This window comes from Gigantopelta aegis, chromosome 11 (assembly GCF_016097555.1).
Source record: "Gigantopelta aegis isolate Gae_Host chromosome 11, Gae_host_genome, whole genome shotgun sequence".
NCBI lineage: Eukaryota > Metazoa > Mollusca > Gastropoda > Neomphalida > Peltospiridae > Gigantopelta > Gigantopelta aegis.
Window position 1 is genome coordinate 2,062,152 of NC_054709.1, and position 22,877 is coordinate 2,085,028.

Genomic DNA, 22,877 nt, shown 5'->3' on the forward strand with positions numbered 1-22,877 from the left:
ACTTTTAAAAGACAAATAATGGATAAACCAGCAATGAGAAATCGGCCCAACATGTAGACAATTTGTGTTCATACCCAGTACAACTTGTGCTGGTTAGTTTTATAGCATCTATCCTACAGTGTAACTCTCAACAAGTGTGTACTGGTTAGTTTTATAGCATCTGTCCTACAGTGTAACTCACAACAAGTGTGCAGTGGTTAGTTTTATAGCATTGTCCTACAGTGTAACTCTCAACACGTGTGTACTGGTTAGTTTTATAGCATCTGTCCTACAGTGTAACTCACAACAAGTGTGCAGTGGTTAGTTTTATAGCATTGTCCTACAGTGTAACTCTCAACACGTGTGTACTGGTTAGTTTTATAGCATCTATCCTACAGTGTAACTCACAACAAGTGTGCAGTGGTTAGTTTTATAGCATTGTCCTACAGTGTAACTCTCAACAAGTGTGTACTGGTTAGTTTTATAGCATCTGTCCTACAGTGTAACTCACAACAAGTGTGCAGTGGTTAGTTTTATAGCATTGTCCTACAGTGTAACACTGGTTAGTTTTATAGCTACTGACCCACAGTGTAACTCTTAACAAGTGTGTAACTCACAACAAGTGTGTAACTCACAACAAGTGTGTAACTCACAACAAGTGTGCAGTGGTTAGTTTTATAGCATTGTCCTACAGTGTAACACTGGTTAGTTTTATAGCTACTGACCCACAGTGTAACTCTTAACAAGTGTGTAACTCACAACAAGTGTGTAACTCACAACAAGTGTGCAGTGGTTAGTTTTATAGCATTGTCCTACAGTGTAACACTGGTTAGTTTTATAGCTACTGACCCACAGTGTAACTCTTAACAAGTGTGCAGTGGTTAGTTTTATAGCTACTGACCCACAGTGTAACTCTTAACAAGTGTGCAGTGGTTAGTTTTATAGCTACTGACCCACAGTGTAACTCTTAACAAGTGTGCTTGTAGTGAACCTGTGGAGGATCCATTGGCAGTTACCGGGGTGGGGATTGAACAGTAGACAGGATAGATTGAAAACGGTTTTCAAATCCAAATCTTCTATAGCATTAATTCTTTTAAGGGACTATTCTGAATCGACATTTTAAAATGTTTTCGGCAAATAAAATACTTTTACATTATTAAAATTACATTTTTATTTACATTTCCTTGCTCAGAGAATATGAACATCTCTAATTATGAAGTTAAATGGAAAACAAAAGTAGTAAAGAGAAAGATTAAATTGATTTTCAGAAATATCACAGTGGGTTGGGGGTGGGTAGAGGTGGGGGATGTTACATCATTGAATAGTGAGTGTAGAAATTGTTGGGAAGCGGACACCATTTGGATCCACCACTGCTAGTGTGAGTGGCTAACATATCTTCCCTTTAGAGTGTGGCATATATATATATATCAGTTATCATCTTCAGGGGCACCACTGCTAGTGTGAGTGGCTAACATATCTTCCCTTTAGAGTGTGGCATATATATATATGTTATCATATTCAGGGACACCACTGCTAGTGTGAGTGGCTAACATATCTTCCCTTTAGAGTGTGGCATATATATATATCAGTTATCATCTTCAGGGGCACCACTGCTAGTGTGAGTGGCTAACATATCTTTCCTTTAGAGTGTGGCATATATATATATCAGTTATCATCTTCAGGGGCACCACTGCTAGTGTGAGTGGCTAACATATCTTCCCTTTAGAGTGTGGCATATATATATATATCAGTTATCATATTCAGGGACACCATTGCTAGTGTGAGTGGCTAACATATCTTCCCTTTAGAGTGTGGCATATATATATATATCAGTTATCATATTCAGGGACACCATTGCTTGTGTGTGTGTGTGTGTCACTAAGACATCTTCCCTTAGAGAGTGGCATATATATCAATTATCATTTTCAGGGCACCACTGCTAGTGAGTGTGGCTAACACTATCTTCCCTTTAGAGTATGGCATATATATATATCAGTTATCATATTCAGGGGTCGAAATTGACTGCAATTCTTTCTGGACATTCAGTCTGGTAAGCTAAACATTCTGCCGAACAGAATCAAACCTGCTGTATTATAAAGTGAAAATGCAAAATAATTGCCAGTTCGATGGGATGGCAGGTAAAATTATTTCCTGGCCCGTGGTGAGGTTGACCGGGAAAAGCCAGTCGGGATGGCAGTATTTTGATTCCTGATATTACAGTTTGCTAAAAAAAACCTCCACCCATAGTCTAGTGTAACGTTACCTCTACTAAAACCTCCACCCATAGTCTTGTGTAATGTTACCTCTCCTAAAGCCTCCACCCATTGTCTAGTGTAACGTTAACTCTACTAAAACCTCCACCCATACTCTAGTGTAACGTTAACTCTACTAAAACCTCCACCCATACTCTAGTGTAACGTTAACTCTACTAAAACATCCACCCATAGTCTAGTGTAACATTACCTCTACTAAAACCTCCACCCATAGTCGAGTGTAACGTTAACTCTACTAAAACCTCCACCCATAGTCTAGTGTAACGTTACCTCTACTAAAACATCCACCCATAGTCTAGTGTAACGTTACCTCTACTAAAACATCCACTTATAGTCTTGTGTAACGTAACCTCTACTAAAACCTCCACCCATAGTCTAGTGTAACGTTACCTCTACTTAAACCCCCACCCATAGTCTAGTGTAACGTAACCTCTACTAAAACCTCCACCCTCATAGTCTTGTGTAATGTTACCTCTCCTAAAGCCTCCACCCATAGTCTAGTGTAACGTTAACTCTACTAAAACCTCCACCCATAGTCTAGTGTAACGTTACCTCTACTAAAACCTCACCCATAGTCTAGTGTAACATTACCTCTACTAAAACCTCCACCCTTAGTCTAGTGTAACGTAACCTCTACTAAAACCTCCACCCATAGTCTAGTGTAACGTTAACTCTACTAAAATGTTCTCTCCTTTCATACCGATCCTGTGCTTTGGTGTTTTTCTTTTATCATGATTTGCTTTCAAAATGTCCGACCCGCATTACAATTGCACTAACTTGACTAAGTCATATCCCAATGATAAAATGCTCGCCTGATGTGCGGTCGGTCTGGGATTAATCCTCATTGGGCTATTTCTTGTTCCAGCCAGTGCATCGCGATTAGTATATCAAAGGCCTATTGTGTCTGTGGGATGGTGCATATAAAAGATCCCTTGCTGCTAATCGAAAAGAGTAGCCCATAAATTGGCGACAGTGGGTTTCCTCTCAGTATATGTGTGACGCCATATGACCGTAAATAAAATGTGTTGAGTGCGTCGATAAATAAAATATTTCCTTCCTTCCTTCCTGTTTTCTTGTGTGTTGTGTGAAAATTAATTTCAGAATAACATTAAAACGTCATGCTTGATTTGCTTACCAGTATTTTGGGCATTATCTTTACTAATTAGGTCGGTCAGTCGTAATGTAAAATGGTAGATGGGTGTAGAGGTATTATGCAGTTTCATCTTTTACTAAAATATTACAAAGTAGTTTGATTTGTTATATATAAGGCTGAGACTAAATAATTTAGCCAAACTACTTTTTAAATTTTAATTTGTTACATTTAATAATACAAAACCTGTAATAATTTATATTAGTGAGTTATTTAATGCTGTATTTCATTGAATTTAATTCCTGTTTAAAGTGACAGACCCTAGTTTTTAAACATTACAACATATTTTTCACTATTAGAGCCATTTTTAATAATTGAAATGAGACATTACTTGTATTTGACTGTTTAGATTATCCATTTCCGTGCATCCAAAGTGATCCTGGTTATCCTGGTGTTTGTAATTTACCAGAAAATATTTTTTTATAATTCGAAAAACGCACATATTTCTGAGAAGTAACAGTTGTGGAGACCAAGTTCTTTTATTTTTAGAGGCCATTTCCCCATTTCAGTGTCACATGCTCTTGTTTAATTTTGTTGTAACTTTATCGAGATGTGTCACAATTTTTGTAGGTGAACCAAAGTTAGCGGCTGAAAGTAGGTTCTGTGCCTTTAATATAGACCGAAATACTTGCTTTGAACTCTGTAAAAGAGTAATACATAAATTAGTTTGTTTTATCTTCACAGATATCCCAGAGGACCAAGATGATTATATAGCAGAAATACTGTCTGAACTTTCCAACCACAATCAGAGGTGAGGTCAACTTTCTTCTCTTTGTCAGGGTCATAACTAGGGTGTGTGTGTATGTATGAAAATAGATATGAGTATATAGCAGAAATATTGTTGGAACTTTCCAACCACAATCAGAGGTGAGGTCAACTTTCTTCTCTTTGTCAGGGTCATAACTGGAGGGTGGTGGAGATCACCTTTCTTCTCTGTCAGGGTCATAACTAGGGATGTCATAGCTTACAGTGGTTTAATAATTGTGTAGCAATAAGATGGCTTCGAAAATATGGGCCCAGGTGTTTAGATTACACTAAAGTCACGGTGACAAACCTGCAGACCATAAATATTTAGGGAAAAAGCTATTATATTTGTTATTTCAGCTACATTGTACGATGACCTAGAGGTCAAATGAGCGATTTTATAATGTAGCTATGCGTGTGATGTCAAAACTCATAATCTGCTAGTATACGTTTATGACTTTGCTTTAGCCCGTCATCATAATCCGCCGATAGAAACAGTGATTGCAAGGTAAATGTTTCTTTGTTGGCCACTTGCAGGAACGAACAGCGCGAGAAGGCGCTGATGTACCTGATGATGTTACCTCAAGAACCCTGGTTCAGTCACTGGGAGGAGCACTTCAAGTCCATCCTCCTCATTCTACTAGAGACACTCAGTGACGACGACGTAAGTGTGTTACTCATTCTACTACAGACGCTCAGTGACGATGGCGTAAGTGTGTTAGTTACTCATTCTACTACAGACGCTCAGTGACGATGACGTAAGTGTCAGTTACTAATTCTACTAGACAGACTCAGTGACGACGATGTAAGTGTGTCAGTTACTCATTCTACTACAGATGCTCAGTGACGATGATGTAAGTGTGTCAGTTACTCGTTCTACTAGATACGCTCAGTGACGATAACGTAAGTGTGTCAGTTACTCATTCTACTAGAGACGCTCAGTGATGATGACGTGTGTCAGTTACTCATTCTACTAGAGACGCTCGGTGACGTGTCAGTTACTCATTCTACTAGAGACAATGACATAAGTTTGTCAATTACTCATTCTACTAGAGACACTCGGTGACAATGACATAAGTGTGTCAGTTACTCATTCTACTACAGACACCCAGTGACAATGACATCAGTGTGTTAGTTACTCATTCTACTAGAGACACTCAGTGACAATGACATAAGTGTGTCAGTTACTCATTCTACTACAGACACCCAGTGACAATGACATCAGTGTCAGTTACTCATTCTACTACAGACACCCAGTGACAATGACATAAGTGTGTCAGTTACTCATTCTACTACAGACACGTAGCGACAATGACATAAGTGTGTCAGTTACTCATTCTACTACAGACACGTAGCGACAATGACATCAGTGTGTCAGTTACTCATTCTACTACAGACACGTAGCGACAATGACATCAGTGTGTCAGTTACTCATTCTACTACAGACACGTAGCGACAATGACATCAGTGTGTCAGTTACTCATTCTACTACAGACACGTAGCGACAATGACATAAGTGTGTCAGTTACTCATTCTACTACAGACACCTAGCGACAATGACATAAGTGTGTCAGTTACTCATTCTACTACAGACACCCAGCGACAATGACATAAGTGTGTCAGTAAGTGTGTCAGTTACTCATTCTACTACAGACACCTAGCGACAATACTCATTCTACTACAGACACGTAGCGACAATGACATAAGTGTGTCAGTTACTCATTCTACTACAGACACGTAGCGACAATGACATCAGTGTGTCAGTTACTCATTCTACTACAGACACGTAGCGACAATGACATAAGTGTGTCAGTAGTTAGTGTTTTATTGTTTGTATAGCGTGACATTTGCACGATTATAGTGAACATTTCCTACGAGTTGGTATAGTTAATGTTTGGGGTTTTTTATACGGGAGTATAGTTAATGTTTGGGTTTTTTATATACAGGAGTATATTTAATGTTTGGCTTTTTTTTATACAGGAGTATAGTTAATGTTTGGCTTTTTTTTTATACAGGAGTATAGTTAATGTTTTGGGGTTTTTTTATACAGGAGTATATTTAATGTTTGGGGTTTTTTTATACAGGAGTATATTTAATGTTTGGGGTTTTTATACAGGAGTATAGTTAATGTTTGGGGTTTTTTTTATACAGGTGTATATTTAATGTTTGGGGTTTTTTTTATACAGGAGTATATGAGTATATTTAATGTTTTATTTTTTATACAGGAGTGTTTAATGTTTTATTTTTTATGCGGGAGTATGTTTAATGTTTTATTTTTTTTATACGGGAGTATATTTAATGTTTTATTTTTTATACGGGAGTATATTTAATGTTTTATTTTTTATACGGGAATATGTTTAATGTTTTATTTTTTATACAGGAGTATATTTAATGTTTTATTTTTTACACGGGAGTATGTTTAATGTTTTATTTTTTATACGGGAGTATGTTTAATGTTTTATTTTTTATACGGGAGTATGTTTAATGTTTTATTTTTTATACGGGAGTTGATGTTTTATTATGTTTCTCAATACAGGGGAACATCCGCATGATTGCGATAAACGTTTTACGAGAGATCCTCAAAATCCGGCCGCATCTCTTCAAGGAATACGCAGAGTTGACCATCCTCCGGATACTGAAGGCGCACAAGGACCCGGTCTACGAGGTCAGTGTTAGTTACGGTGGGGATCAGGTGGTGTAGGGTGGGGAAGTGTTGGGATGTATCTCAGTGGTTAGTGATCACCTGAGGAAGCTCACAGGGATCCAGTCTACGAGGTCAGTGTTAGCACCGCCTGAGATGCAACAGGTCTGATACAATATAACTAGATAAATTGCTGAATATGTCATTAAATGAAGCATTTTTTAATTTCATTATTTCTTGTTTTTTTCTTTCTTACTGTCTTTTCTTTTCCTGTCTTCTTTCATTCTTTCTGTCTTTCCTTTTTCTTACTTTCTGTCTTTCCTTTTCATTCTTTCTTTCTTTTTCTACCAGCCTTGGTGGCGTCGTGGTTAGGCCATCGGTCTACAGGCTGGTAGGTACTGGGTTCGGATCCCAGTCGAGGCATGGGATTTTTAATCCAGATACCGACTCCAAACCCTGAGTGAGTGCCCCGCAAGGCTCAATGGGTAGGTGTAAACCACTTGCACCGACCAGTGATCCATAACTGGTTCAACAAAGGCCATGGTTTGTGCTATCCTGCCTGTGGGAAGCACAAATAAAAGATCCCTTGCTGCCTGTCGTAAAAGAGTAGCCTATGTGGCGACAGCGGGTTTCCTCTAAAAAATCTGTGTGGTCCATAACCATATGTCTGATGCCATATAACCGTAAATAAAATGTGTTGAGTGTGTCGTTAAATAAAAAATTTCTTTCTTTCCGACCAGTGATCCATAACTGGCCATGGTTTGTGCTATCCTGCCTGTGGGAAGTGCAAATAAAAGATCCCTTGCTGCTAATCGGAAAGAGTAGCCCATGTAGTGGCGACAGCGGGTTTCTTTTTTTTTCTTTGTCTTTCTTTTTTCTTTCTGCCTTTCCATTATTACATCCCTGTCTCCCCTGACTCTGGGAAGTATTTAATACAGTAATAAATTAAAGCTTGATAAAATTAACCCACCCATGAAGTCCACCTTGCCATTTAGACATTTTAAATCCTAAACTATCAACTTTGTATTGTCCTTTTTCTTTTCTTTTCTGTTTTTTTTCCCCCCAATTTTTTTTTTTTTTTTAAGTGCATGTTTAAATAAAAATTAAATTTATACCATTTGATCAAGTGTGTAGATTAAATGTTAATACTTTCACAAATTCTCCAAATACTTTAGGAAAGAGAGACCCTGATTTGTGGATGACCGGTGTATTAAGGGGATTAGGGGATGAGGCTGACTGGCAGTTCACCAGGGGCCTCATGAAGTTAATCTCTGCATGCTTGACTGATTCAGTAATCTGTTCCACTCATATATTTAACTTGATCTCGGCTGTGTTTGTCACCGAGACGGTTATACGGGTTTTATTGCCCACGTAAACATACTTAAAGGTACCCGCACAGCCCAGTACCGGCCTCGGTGATGTCGTGGTCCAGCCATCAGACATAAGGCTGGTAGGTACTGGGTTCACAGCCCGGTACCGGCCTCGGTGGTGTCGTGGTTGAGCCATCAAACATAAGGCTGGTAGGTACTGGGTTCACAGCCCGGTACCGGCCTCGGTGGTGTCATGGTTAAAGCCATCATACATAAGGCTGGTAGGTACTGTGTTCACAGCCTAGTACCGGCCTCGGTGGTGTCGTGATCCAGCCATCAGACGTAAGGCTGGTAGGTACTGGGTTCACAGCCCGGTACCGGCCTCGGTGGTGTCATGGTTAAAGCCATCATACATAAGGCTGGTAGGTACTGTGTTCACAGCCTAGTACCGGCCTCGGTGGTGTCGTGATCCAGCCATCAGACATAAGGCTGGTAGGTACTGTGTTCACAGCCCAGTACCAGCCTCGGTGGTGTCGTGGTTAAGCCATCAGACATAAGGCTGGTAGGTACTGGGTTCACAGCCCAGTACCAGCCTCGGTGGTGTCATGGTCCAGCCATCAGACATAAGGCTGGTAGGTACAGGGTTCACAGCTCGGTACCGGCCTCGGTGGTGTCATGGTCCAGCCATCAGACATAAGGCTGGTAGGTACTGGGTTCACAGCCCGGTACCAGCCTTGGTGGTGTCGTGGTCCAGCCATCAGACATAAGGCTGGTAGGTACTGGGTTCACAGCCCAGTACCAGCCTCGGTGGTGTCGTGGTTAAGCCATCGGACATAAGGCTGGTAGGTACTGTGTTCGCAGCCTGGTACCGGCGTCGGTGGTGTCGTGGTCCAGCCATAAGACATAAGGCTGGTAGGTACTGGGTTCGCAGCCCGGTACCAGATCCCACTCAGAGTGAGTTTTAATGACTCAATGGGTAGGTGTAAGACCACTACACCCTCTTTTCTCTCACTAACAACTAACCCAATGTCTTGATGTGCAGTCAGTATATGTGGTCTTCGTACAGGGGCAGGTTGTATCCCAGTGGTAAATTGTTCACTTGATGTGCGGTCGGTATATGTGGTCTTCGTACAGGGGCAGGATGTAGCCCAGTGGTAAATTGTTCACTTGATGTGCGGTCGGTATATGTGGTCTTCGTACAGGGGCAGGTTGTAGCCCAGTGGTAAATTGTTCACTTGATGTGCGGTCGGTATATGTGGTCTTCGTACAGGGGCAGGTTGTATCCCAGTGGTAAATTGTTCACTTGATGTGCGGTCGGTATATGTGGTCTTCGTACAGGGGCAGGTTGTAGCCCAGTGGTAAATTGTTCACTTGATGTGTGGTCGGTATATGTGATCTTCGTACAGGGGCAGGATGTAGCCCAGTGGTAAATTGTTCACTTGATGTGTGGTCGGTATATGTGGTCTTCGTACAGGGGCAGGATGTAGCCCAGTGGTAAATTGTTCACTTGATGTGTGGTCGGTATATGTGGTCTTCGTACAGGGGCAGGTTGTATCCCAGTGGTAAATTGTTCACTTGATGTGTGGTCGGTATATGTGGTCTTCGTACAGGGGCAGGTTGTAGCCCAGTGGTAAATTGTTCACTTGATGTGTGGTCGGTATATGTGGTCTTCGTACAGGGGCAGGATGTAGCCCAGTGGTAAATTGTTCACTTGATGTGTGGTCGGTATATGTGGTCTTCGTACAGGGGCAGGATGTAGCCCAGTGGTAAATTGTTCACTTGATGTGTGGTCGGTATATGTGGTCTTCGTACAGGGGCAGGATGTAGCCCAGTGGTAAATTGTTCACTTGATGTGTGGTCGGTATATGTGGTCTTCGTACAGGGGCAGGTTGTAGCCCAGTGGTAAATTGTTCACTTGATGTGTGGTCGGTATATGTGGTCTTCGTACAGGGGCAGGATGTAGCCCAGTGGTAAATTGTTCACTTGATGTGTTGTCGGTATATGTGGTCTTCGTACAGGGGCAGGATGTAGCCCAGTGGTAAATTGTTCACTTGATGTGTGGTCGGTATATGTGGTCTTCGTACAGGGGCAGGTTGTAGCCCAGTGGTAAATTGTTCACTTGATGTGTGGTCGGTATATGTGGTCTTCGTACAGGGGCAGGATGTAGCCCAGTGGTAAATTGTTCACTTGATGTGTGGTCGGTATATGTGGTCTTCGTACAGGGGCAGGATGTAGCCCAGTGGTAAATTGTTCACTTGATGTGTGGTCGGTATATGTGGTCTTCGTACAGGGGCAGGTTGTATCCCAGTGGTAAATTGTTCACTTGATGTGCGGTCGGTATATGTGGTCTTCGTACAGGGGCAGGATGTAGCCCAGTGGTAAATTGTTCACTTGATGTGTGGTCGGTATATGTGGTCTTCGTACAGGGGCAGGTTGTATCCCAGTGGTAAATTGTTCACTTGATGTGTGGTCGGTATATGTGGTCTTCGTACAGGGGCAGGTTGTAGCCCAGTGGTAAATTGTTCACTTGATGTGTGGTCGGTATATGTGGTCTTCGTACAGGGGCAGGATGTAGCCCAGTGGTAAATTGTTCACTTGATGTGTGGTCGGTATATGTGGTCTTCGTACAGGGGCAGGATGTAGCCCAGTGGTAAATTGTTCACTTGATGTGTGGTCGGTATATGTGGTCTTCGTACAGGGGCAGGATGTAGCCCAGTGGTAAATTGTTCACTTGATGTGTGGTCGGTATATGTGGTCTTCGTACAGGGGCAGGTTGTATCCCAGTGGTAAATTGTTCACTTGATGTGCGGTCGGTATATGTGGTCTTCGTACAGGGGCAGGATGTATCCCAGTGGTAAATTGTTCACTTGATGTGCGGTCGGTATATGTGGTCTTCGTACAGGGGCAGGTTGTAGCCCAGTGGTAAATTGTTCACTTGATGTGTGGTCGGTATATGTGGTCTTCGTACAGGGGCAGGATGTAGCCCAGTGGTAAATTGTTCACTTGATGTGTGGTCGGTATGTGTGGTCTTCGTACAGGGGCAGGTTGTAGCCCAGTGGTAAATTGTTCACTTGATGTGTGGTCGGTATGTGTGGTCTTCGTACAGGGGCAGGATGTATCCCAGTGGTAAATTGTTCACTTGATGTGTGGTCGGTATGTGTGGTCTTCGTACAGGGGCAGGTTGTAGCCCAGTGGTAAATTGTTCACTTGATGTGTGGTCGGTATGTGTGGTCTTCGTACAGGGGCAGGTTGTAGCCCAGTGGTAAATTGTTCACTTGATGTGTGGTCGGTATGTGTGGTCTTCGTACAGGGGCAGGTTGTAGCCCAGTGGTAAATTGTTCACTTGATGTGTGGTCGGTATGTGTGGTCTTCGTACAGGGACAGGATGTAGCCCAGTGGTAAATTGTTCACTTGATGTGTGGTCGGTATGTGTGGTCTTCGTACAGGGGCAGGTTGTAGCCCAGTGGTAAATTGTTCACTTGATGTGTGGTCGGTATGTGTGGTCTTCGTACAGGGGCAGGATGTAGCCCAGTGTTAAATTGTTCACTTGATGTGTGGTCGGTATGTGTGGTCTTCGTAAAGGGGCAGGATGTATCCCAGTGGTAAATTGTTCACTTGATGTGTGGTCGGTATATGTGGTCTTCGTACAGGGGCAGGTTGTAGCCCAGTGGTAAATTGTTCACTTGATGTGTGGTCGGTATATGTGGTCTTCGTACAGGGGCAGGATGTAGCCCAGTGGTAAATTGTTCACTTGATGTGTGGTCGGTATATGTGGTCTTCGTACAGGGGCAGGTTGTAGCCCAGTGGTAAATTGTTCACTTGATGTGTGGTCGGTATATGTGGTCTTCGTACAGGGGCAGGATGTATCCCAGTGGTAAATTGTTCACTTGATGTGTGGTCGGTATGTGTGGTCTTCGTACAGGGGCAGGTTGTAGCCCAGTGGTAAATTGTTCACTTGATGTGTGGTCGGTATGTGTGGTCTTCGTACAGGGGCAGGTTGTAGCCCAGTGGTAAATTGTTCACTTGATGTGTGGTCGGTATATGTGGTCTTCGTACAGGGGCAGGTTGTATCCCAGTGGTAAATTGTTCACTTGATGTGCGGTCGGTATATGTGGTCTTCGTACAGGGGCAGGATGTATCCCAGTGGTAAATTGTTCACTTGATGTGCGGTCGGTATATGTGGTCTTCGTACAGGGGCAGGTTGTATCCCAGTGGTAAATTGTTCACTTGATGTGTGGTCGGTATATGTGGTCTTCGTACAGGGGCAGGTTGTATCCCAGTGGTAAATTGTTCACTTGATGTGTGGTCGGTATATGTGGTCTTCGTACAGGGGCAGGATGTAGCCCAGTGGTAAATTGTTCACTTGATGTGTGGTCGGTATATGTGGTCTTCGTACAGGGGCAGGATGTAGCCCAGTGGTAAATTGTTCACTTGATGTGTGGTCGGTATATGTGGTCTTCGTACAGGGGCAGGTTGTAGCCCAGTGGTAAATTGTTCACTTGATGTGTGGTCGGTATATGTGGTCTTCGTACAGGGGCAGGATGTAGCCCAGTGGTAAATTGTTCACTTGATGTGTGGTAGGTTCAGGATCTATCCACATTGGTGGGCCCATAGGGCTATTTCTTGTTCCAGCCCTTGCTACTAATGGAACAATGTTTCCTTTCTAAGGACTATATTTCAAAATTATCAAGTAGCCGATGGTTAATAAATCAATGTTCTCTAGTGGTGTCTTCAAACAAAACAAACTTTTATTCTGGACAGACAACCCAGATAGCTGAGGTGAGGGGCCCAGGACAGCGTGCTTGAACCTTAATTGGATATAAGCACAAAAATAATAGAAATGAAATAAAATAACTTAAATTAGAAGTCAGTTTGATTGATCAACACCACTAGAGCACATTGATTTATTAACCATCGGCCATTAATTGTATGTCAAACATTTGATCATTCTGACATAGTATTAGAGAAAACCCGCATAATTTTTCCACGTATAAAAGATATCTTGCTACTAATGGAAAAATGAATGTACCGGGTTTCTTCTCTAAGAACTACATGTCAAATACCAAATATTTGACATCCAGTAGTGGATGATTAATAAATAAAAGTGCTCTAGTGGTGTTGTTAATTCAGTGTTGATATTTATTTGTTTGGTTTCAGGTGAAATGGGCAGCCGAGGCGTGTGGAGAGGAAGTGGCTAGAGCGATTGCGTCAGAGCAGTGTATGAGAATCTTGAATCCGATTGGCCAGACTTCATCGTTTCCTGTCAACTTGGCAGCCATTAAAATGCAAATGACTGTGAGTAGATAGTTGTTTACAGTACTGCACAAAAAAACCCATATATATATATATAGCTGTATTTATTTTAGTATTTCCTGTAATACAAACACAGGCCTTCGGATTTCAAGGTAGCATGTGGGTAAAATCACGGCAACGAAATTTCGTTTCCCATGATTATTACATCGAGTATGACTATTCAATGAAAATAATATACACAGGTATATATATATCATATAATATCTTACATTTTCAGTGCAATCAAAGTATGTGATATTTTTCAGATCACATACTTTAAGAATTTGATAACTTTGCAAATTAGATGTAAATTAGTTGAGGTCTCGGCACTAGGTTTATTGACATTTAAGCAAACGTACTTGGGTAACACTCCATGATTGACGTATGCATTCATAGTCATCAAATAAAAACATTTCAATGGCAATTTGACACTGAAAGCTGTCATTCGAGTTTGACGTCATTTCCATTCAAAAATACACCGTGCCACATATTCTTACGTCATTTGAATATCTAGTAATGACGGACTGGAATTAAAGTTGCGTGTACAGTTTACAAAAACACGTTGTATTAAGCTTGAGCTTATATGATAAAGAGATTATTACCCTCGTGTATTTCGGTATCGTCAATATCATATATTAGGAATAAAAATAATGTATTATGCTTGCCAGAGGCTCGCATAATACAATTTTTATTCCTAATATATGATATTGACGATACCAAAAAACACTGGTAATAACATATATATATATATATATATATATATATATATACATACACATATAATTATTATTTGTTTAATTATGTTTCTGATATCACACTACTGAAGAGTGTGTTTGTCACTATCACAAGACCTGATTCAGATTGTTGTGTAAACCTAAAAACTTCTCAGTGTTCCGGTTCGGGTAAACCCGAATCAGAATTCGAACACACACTCAATCAAACGCTTTACACATCTGAACCAAAATCACTGGAACTGATTATTTGTAGTGTATCTCTGAAATATTGGGGTCAAGAAGTAGTAGTTAATTCAAATTTAATTTTGTAGAAAATATTTAACCGCTTGACTACTATCACTGAAGTCAACCAATGTTTTTAAATTGACGTCACACATGTGCTTGAGTACTGAAACTGGCAGTCGAATAGACCCCACTATTTCCTGTGGTTTCATTATGGGAGGAAATACGTAGGCCTAAACTATTATTTTTATTTAGCTGTCAAAATCACAATAGAATGCATTATAATGGAGAGAGCATGGCGAAATTTAAGTTTATGATGAGTTTGAAAATGTGTCTCTTTGCACAGATTTTTGCGATAATTTAAATCAGCGATATTGAAAATGGGTTCCCATGACTTGTTTTCATGGAACCTAAAAAAGGTTTTCCATGGAATTTGATATCCTATGGCCTGCAATATACAGACTACAGCTCCTAAGTCAGTGACATATTCTTCTTTTTCATTCAAATTTGTGACGTATTTTAATTCAACACATTCTTAAGAACGAATCTGATTGGATCTCTACTAAAAATTTCAGGTGGTAAAATCACCGATATACCGGTCGCAAATTTTCTGGCAGAAATACGTCATAGGTTAAGCAAAGAACAGGGTTGTTTTGTAATTATGTCATAAAGACAATTTCTGTAGCGTTCATATTATGTACAGAAGTCGTTAAATACTGAGAAGTGTTTTATGTCAGAAATGAACATATTATTCTTTATTAGTCATTATTTAATCATGAGAGCTGATTAAATATGTCAAATTAAACATCTATGTTCGAGCCGATTACTGTCTGACCACCTGTCGTCTGTTAATGGGCTGTCTAATGATGTCACCAGCTGGTGACGTTTATATGCTTATTCTTACTAAAAATGTGACAATTTCCTATTTAAAATCAACCAGCAAACAGTTTAATTAGAATAGGAATAACCTTACTGTGATTTCCGATTTGCTGACGTATATCGGTGGTTTTACACTCGCAAATTTACTTTTAAAACTAAATTTGTGGCAGTAAAACCACCGATATACGTCCGCAAATCGTAAAAAACCCAGTAAGGTTATCCCCTAAATGTCAAGAGAAAGAAACAAATATTACTTCATACTTTTTACTTGTTACAAGTGTTTTCATTGAATATCACAGGTAAAAAGAATAGATAATTAGTTTTTAAGATTTGTGGGATTTCTTGAATAAAAACACAATAAATGTTCTTACAGATATTCCTAATAGGTGTAGTATTAGAATAGGGATAAAATCACTGTTTCATTGTTAACTACAGTGAAATCTAAAAAAAACTGACATTTTTCATGGTCCTTTTTTTTTTAATCAGAAAAGAACTTAACGTCTCTAAACTAGATACCTCTTAAAACTGGACATTTTATGCGTTTCCTCGAGTGTCCAGTTTAGAGGGCTTTCACTGTATAAGGATTTATCACCCAAAAAAAAATCCATAATGATATTATCCCCTAATTTGTGGATGGTTTTTCATGGTTTAAATATTACAAACAATAGGGAGAAAAAAAATAATAGGATTTTTTATAGGTCATGCAACATTTCATCATTATTAATTAAGGCTTAATTGTGTGTATTTAATGCATTGGTACAATAATATTATCTATGCCCATGAATGTACTTTTTGATTTAAAAAAATGCAAATTTAAGAACAATAAATAACTTGTGGTAAACTGGCTAGAAAGACAAATAGCCCAGTAGGCCCACCTACATGTATGAGGATCATTCCTAGACCAACCACACATCAGACGAGAGGGAAAATGTATATTGTGCAGTGTTTATTGTACAACTTTGTTCTGCGTTTCAGGTTGCCGAGTTACTGAGTAAGGAACAGATGGAGAAAATTCTTCCCGATATTGTGCCTGGTTTACTTAAGGTAAAATAGCAACTGTACCATAATTAGGTTACTGCGACCTACTTAGCATGCATTACTTCACATTAAAAAACTCTTATCCAGGCAATATCTTTCTTTTAATTCATATAGGATCACCAAACCTTGCATACAAATACAACTTAAAATGGATGTGTATCACTTACCATAACTATAGTCCTTCCCATATGCAACACCTTTTTTTATACTATGGAATTCATTCAAAGTTATTTATTTCTGAGCCGATTGTTCTCTAAATTGCACAAAAAATTGTATTTTGTTTTTTAATATTTCCAAAACACTTACTTTTCTTTTTACGTCAAACCAAACTGAACTTATTTACAAAACACATTTTTGTATGAGGATGGGTCTCTAGGTCACCACATCTTTTGACGAGCCTATCATGTATAGACTGGTACTCTGTGTTTGACTTGGGGGCAGGACATAGCTCTGGTACAGCGCTCGGCTGATGCATGATCGATCTAGGATCGATTCCCGTCAGTGGGCCCATTGGGCTATTTCTCGTTCTGGCTAGTGCTCCACTGGTGTAACAAAGGTTGTGGTATGTACTACCCTGTCTGTGGCATGGTGCATATAAAAGATCCCTTGCTGCTAATCGAAAAGAGTAGCCCATGAAGTGGCGACAGCGGGTTTCCTCTCAACGTGTGGTCCTTAATGATATGTCCGACACCATATAACCATATATATGTGTTGGGTGCATCGTTAAATAAAACATTTCTTTTCTTTCTTTCTGTGGAACCGGCCTCGGTGGCAGCGTGGCAGGCCATCGGTCTACAGGCTGGTAGGTACTGGGTTCGGATCCCAGTCGAGGCATGGGATTTTTAATCCAGATACTGACTCCAAACCCTGAGTGAGTGCTCCGCAAGGCTCAGTGGGTAGGTGTAAACCACTTGCACTGACCAGTGATCCATAACTGGTTCAACAAAGGCCATGGTTTGTGCTATCCTGCCTGTGGGAAGCGCAAATAAAAGATCCCTTGCTGCTAATCGGAAGAGTAGCCCATGTAGTGGCGACAGCGGGTTTCCTCTCAAAATCTGTGTGGTCCGTAACCATATGTCTGACGCTATATAACTAATTAAATGTGTTGAGTGCATCGTTAAATAAAATATTTCCTTCCTTCCATATAACCGTAAATAAAATGTGTTTAGTGTGTTGTTAAATAAAACATTTTCTTTCTTTCTTTCTTTCTTTCTTTCTTTCTTTCTGTGTTTGACTGACTGTATATTTTGTTTGTTCAGTCGTTTGATGACAGGGAGATCCGTGTGAGGAAGGCGACAGTGTTTTCTCTGGTGGCTATTTACAACTGTGTTGGCGACGTCATGCGACCCTACCTCGAGGAGCTGAAAGGACACAGAGTAAGCCCCCTTTTTTCTTCCTTGTTTTTCTTCTTCTCTTTCCTTTGTATTTTTTTATTTTTTAATTTAATTTAATTTATTTTTTTATTAGCAGGCAAAGGTAGTTCTATTGGAATGTATGAAGTGGTGAGGGAGAGTTAATTTTTTATTTTTTTTAATGACACCACTAAAGCACATTGATTTATTAACCATTGGCTATTGGGATGTCGAGTGCTTTACCACTGGGTTGCATCGGGGGTAGGGGTGGGTGATGTTCCAAAGATAAGAATCACTCAAAATTATACCACTGAAATGCAACAAACTAATTAATACTTTTAAACATTTTATGCAGTTAAAACAATATATTTGATATTAGGCCAGTCTATATAAATATATATTTCTAGTTCTAGCTAGTGTACTGCAAATGGTACATTGATTATCAAAGTCTATGGTATGTGCTATCCTGTCTGTGGGATGGTGCACATAAAAGATCCCTTGTTGCTAATGGAAAAATATATGGGTTTCTTCTCTAAGACTATATATGTAAAAATTACCAAATCTTAGACATCCAATAGCTGATATATTCAATTCAATTCTTTATTCAAACTTTGAGCAGTAATTGCTCATCAGTTGTAATTACAAATAACACGTTGAAAGACAAATGAAAGGTGTAAAATAAGAATAACAATATAAACATAGCATTATTACAATCAATCAAAGGAGAATATAATAGAATAAGTGTAATTCGACTTTGTCTCTAAGTAACAATAAAATATGCTTCACGTTTTTTGAATACTTTCCATAGATATTTACCTGTTGAACAATAGTGCTTTTTAGATGGGAGTAGTCTATGTGACTGATAGTCTGTGGTATGTACCGCTCTGTTGGAGGATGTATGTAAAAACGATTCCATACTGCTTTTTAGATAGAAATAGTCTATGTGACTGATAGATGAGTCTGTGGTATATACCGCTCTGTTGGAGGATGTATGTAAAAACGATTCCATACTGCTTTTTAGATAGAAATAGTCTATGTGACTGATAGATGAGTCTGTGGTATGTACCGCTCTGTTGGAGGATGTATGTAAAAACGATTCCATACTGCTTTTTAGATAGAAATAGTCTATGTGACTGATAGATGAGTCTGTGGTATGTACTACCCTTGTCTATGGGAAGATATGTTTAAAAAATGAGTTTGAATTTTTATTCATTCATATGATTAATTTTGTCTCCTTTCAGATGAAATTGTTAAATCTGTACATCAAGAAGGCCGAAGCTGAGAAAGAAGGCAAACACTCGTCAGACACAGACAGTTTAAAACATGTCTGACGCAGTGACCGGTACGCTGACCAACACAACCGAGAGACGAAACACTACGTTTAGTGTCTGCAGGACTGTGTGCTACATCCCAGTGACCAAGTCATATCATTGGATGATTTCTAGCCTGCAAGACAATCATTGGTCGATATTCTAGCCAGCTTCAATATCATTGGATGGACTCTTTCCCTTCCTCTCTCCTCCTCTCCCCCCCCTCCCCCCTCCCCTAATGTCGTCTTCAATGTTCATTGGTTAAGCTTCTGGAAAAGTCTTGAATTCCATTGGATGATATTATTTTTATTGATTTAAAAAAAAAAGACTTGACATTGTTGCATGATGCTAGCCACTATGCAGATGGTACATGTGTGTTGAAGTGCTCACCAGGGTTACCATGGTGATTGTAATGAGATTTCTTATCATCTTGTCAGGAATTTTTCTCTTCTTCAACTGTTCCTCTGCTGAACTTAGCTTGGATTCCAATGATGTAGCATTAGTTGAGTCAAGAATATTACAGGTATATAAACTGACATATTTAAAAACTCTGCGACATTTTTAGCATGTCTAAGATTACAAAGCTTGTATACATATTCCCTCTATTTCAATAGCTGCTTTTGTTCTGTTGATATTTTAGATTACGTGTTCAGAACAACGGTTGCAGTGAAAATTAGAAAGAAAAACGTTTTGGAATTGTGGGCTGTACTTCACGGATATTTAGAACGAAGAGATAGAGAATTAATAGTGTTAGTCGAGTCCGAAACGATGATATGGCAGTGTGTGCTCATCAGTGTCCTAGAAAGGCTTGAACTTAGTCTGGAGAGAGTTGATTACTACTGGGCTGAGACACAGACGGATGAGAAATGGATATTATTGCAATGGAACATCTTTGAATCGGAGAGAACTTGATGACAGTGTCGACATTTCACTTAGTTAACTCTAGACAGTGAATGGGATAGCTGTAAACATGTCCGTTGGCGTGTATACAGATGAATTTTAATCTTTGTCAACCTCGGGTAGTGAGGACACAAAATGGCTGTCTGTTTAGACGGAGATGAATGCAATCCTTGGCTCAGTGAATCCAGATTCATCGCGATTTGGTCGTGGATTTCGTCTTGAGATGAACTCCAATTGCATCTGTACGAAAACTGCATATTGTAGTTTTTGAAACTCTTGTTGTTGTAACCATACAGTGAGAAAACAGTGTGCAGTGTTTTGTTGCTGTTTGTACACTGAAGAGCGCTGTGAGGTGGTGTTGTTACTTAAGGTTTTTTCTCTAGTGTAGACTGACGGTGTGAGGTCCAGTGTGGTTGTGTTGTGGCTGGTTTCACGTCTCAGTTTGTTCTTCGTCTACCGAGTTCTCCCCATCTAGCTCTATTGGCCAAATGCTATTTTTAAGTCCCCAACCGGTCCAACCAGTGGGGGACTACAGGTTTCGTGTCCATCTGTTCCTCTGTACTTCTGTCTGTCCCATATATAATTTTTCACACTTTAATTGGTCAATACCTCAAGATATTGAGCTGAACTTTTGGACATAGCTTTATCATGTACTGTTACAGATCAGGTTTCACTTTCGTAGCAATTTACCCATTTTTCAGAGTTGGGGCAATGGAACTTAAGAGATATGAACATTTGTTGAACCCAATAGGGGACTTGTGTTGCTTTCGCAGTACTCTCAGAATGCCTCCCCCCACCCTACCCCACTTGCTATTTTCACGTCTAACTAGACTCATTATAACACTTGGGACAGTTCTCTGCTGAATTCATATAGTGGAAGGATAGAAAAGAAAATAATCTACATATCTAGAGAGAGTTTATTGATCAATATATTAAAGTCAGAGACCCTACTTTCAATCAGTGAAAATAGATATAAAGTTTGGTTAATCTATAAACAAGAATTTGTGATGTTAAAAACGGGGAAAATACTTGTACTCTCTAAAAATAGCCTAGTTTTTAAACACTACGGCAAACTTTTTACAATTAGACGGCATTTCCTCGGTTTCTCCAATTCAACCAATCGGATATCAACATTTCGATCGACTCAATCATGAAGACACACCAAAAAGCTGTCTTAATAACCAGTCGTGTGACCAAAATTACTTCGACACAATTGGCCAGACATCATGCCAAGAGCTGGCGCGAACACGCAATGACGCTTGCCCCGCCCATATCAAGTAATGAACCTATGAAATGCCGTCTTAATCGGTTAGAAGGTTTAAGACATTTCTTCAGAAATAAGAACGGGCTCCGCCCCTTGTTATTTCTGAAGAAACGTCTTAATGTCTTCTGACCTATACTTAGAACTGCTTTTGATCATTGAAATCGGACACTACTTGGCTTTTATTGTTTAGGCTAACCATCTTCATACATCCAAAGTGTTTCTGGTCATCCTGGTGTTTCAAATACCACGAAATGCATTTTTCATATTTTTAGGAATGAGCGTATCTCTGAGAAGTAATGGTTATGGAGACGACTTCTAGTCTACTTTTTAAGAGTATAGGGTGTATACCACCAAATCAAATCCCATAGACGACAATAGTAACATATGTGGCTAAAACTCCTAACTGCAGCGTATCAATCGACATAAACGCCACCCCTCACCCTTAAAGTGAATCAGAGAAAAAAATTGGGTGTCAAGCTGCTCATTTCAGAGATAACGGGTAGTGTGTATGACTACCCTAGTTCCGCACAAAATTAGAGTCCCTTTTTTTTTTTTTTTTTTTTTTTTTTTTTTTTTTTTTTTTTTTTTTTTTTTTTTACACAGGTGCCCCATACATGTTTCAAGCATAAGGCTACTTGACACAGTGGTACTAGATGACATAAAATTGCATACATTTTTTGTTCAGATGAATTTTTTTTTTTTTTTTAAACCAACACACTTGCATTTATCACCCATCACAGGACTTGTGGTGTTCAGTTCTCTATTAACTTCTCTATCAAAAGTTTGGTGCACCTCGAACTTTGACCCAGCCGGAAGTTATTTGTTTTAGTGCTACTTACATCACCATTACAATGTCACAAACACTTGTTTCACTCTGTTGTAACTTTATCCAAATTTGTTACAGGTTTGTAGATTAACCAATCTTTTATTTCTGTGGGTGGAAACTAGGGTCTGCAGCTTTAAAGGATTTGAAAAGACTGAAACATTTAAACTACAACTACCTGCAAGATTCACTTAGATATAAAGATTTCTTGCTATGCTTTTGTGTTTTGACGCCTTCTCGGGACCCTTCGATATTAATTAATGACTGTGTAACTTGGGTCGATGCAAAAGCTTAAACTGATATTTATTAATTGTCTTAGGTTTCGAACATGGCGTAAATGCACATTTTTCTTCATCTAGGTCTAAATGTTTCAAACCAGCTCTCTTTGTGGGTGAGGTCTTCTGATGATTTTACATGTGCAGTAATCCGCATCCAAAGTTTTAATTGGTGTTAATGTGTGCTTACTTATGCATACAGTGAATATTGATTGTATGTCATGGTGTGAGTTCAGCTGTATCTCTTTACAATAGAAAAGATAAACTACTCTGTTCTAGGAAATTAATGGAGACATTTTTGTAATTTTTAGAAAGATTATATTTGAATTACTGATTACAATTTGTCAAAAGTACATGACACGATGTGTCCAATTTCCAAAGATTCCAAACTCATAACCCTACTGCATAACCCTACTATGTAACCCCCTATTCTTTTGCCTGGGTTCCATCTGTGAAACTTATTTATTTTCAAATTCTGTTACAAGAAATGTATAAGACCATTTGATGCTTTTAATATTTTTATTTCCAAGATCTGTGACCAATTTCAAGTTTCAGTTCAACAGAATTAAGGGTCTTAAAAGAGTTGTGGGTGGGGTTAAGTCTTGTTGACTTCGCAGCCACCTTTTGCACTCACCAACTTCGCTAATTTGGTGAAATATTTTGTTCGTCCATAGCAAGCCTTTAGTTCAAT

General features: G+C 39.5%; 1 protein-coding gene across 9 annotated transcripts in view; it reads left to right on the forward strand.

Annotated features, from left to right (window-relative positions):
* Positions 1-21,545, forward strand: part of LOC121385568 (CLIP-associating protein 1-like) — a 222,876-nt gene extending 201,331 nt beyond the window's left edge. For all 9 annotated transcript variants that reach the window (XM_041516292.1, XM_041516291.1, XM_041516296.1 and 6 more), the window contains 7 exons: positions 4,087-4,153; positions 4,684-4,810; positions 6,683-6,811; positions 13,255-13,392; positions 16,200-16,268; positions 17,522-17,638; positions 18,856-21,545. In XM_041516292.1, the coding sequence (XP_041372226.1) occupies positions 4,087-4,153; positions 4,684-4,810; positions 6,683-6,811; positions 13,255-13,392; positions 16,200-16,268; positions 17,522-17,638; positions 18,856-18,945 (737 nt within the window). In that variant the 3' untranslated portion in view covers positions 18,946-21,545. The remainder of the gene's footprint in view (positions 1-4,086; positions 4,154-4,683; positions 4,811-6,682; positions 6,812-13,254; positions 13,393-16,199; positions 16,269-17,521; positions 17,639-18,855) is intronic.
* The last annotated feature ends 1,332 nt before the right edge of the window (positions 21,546-22,877 follow it).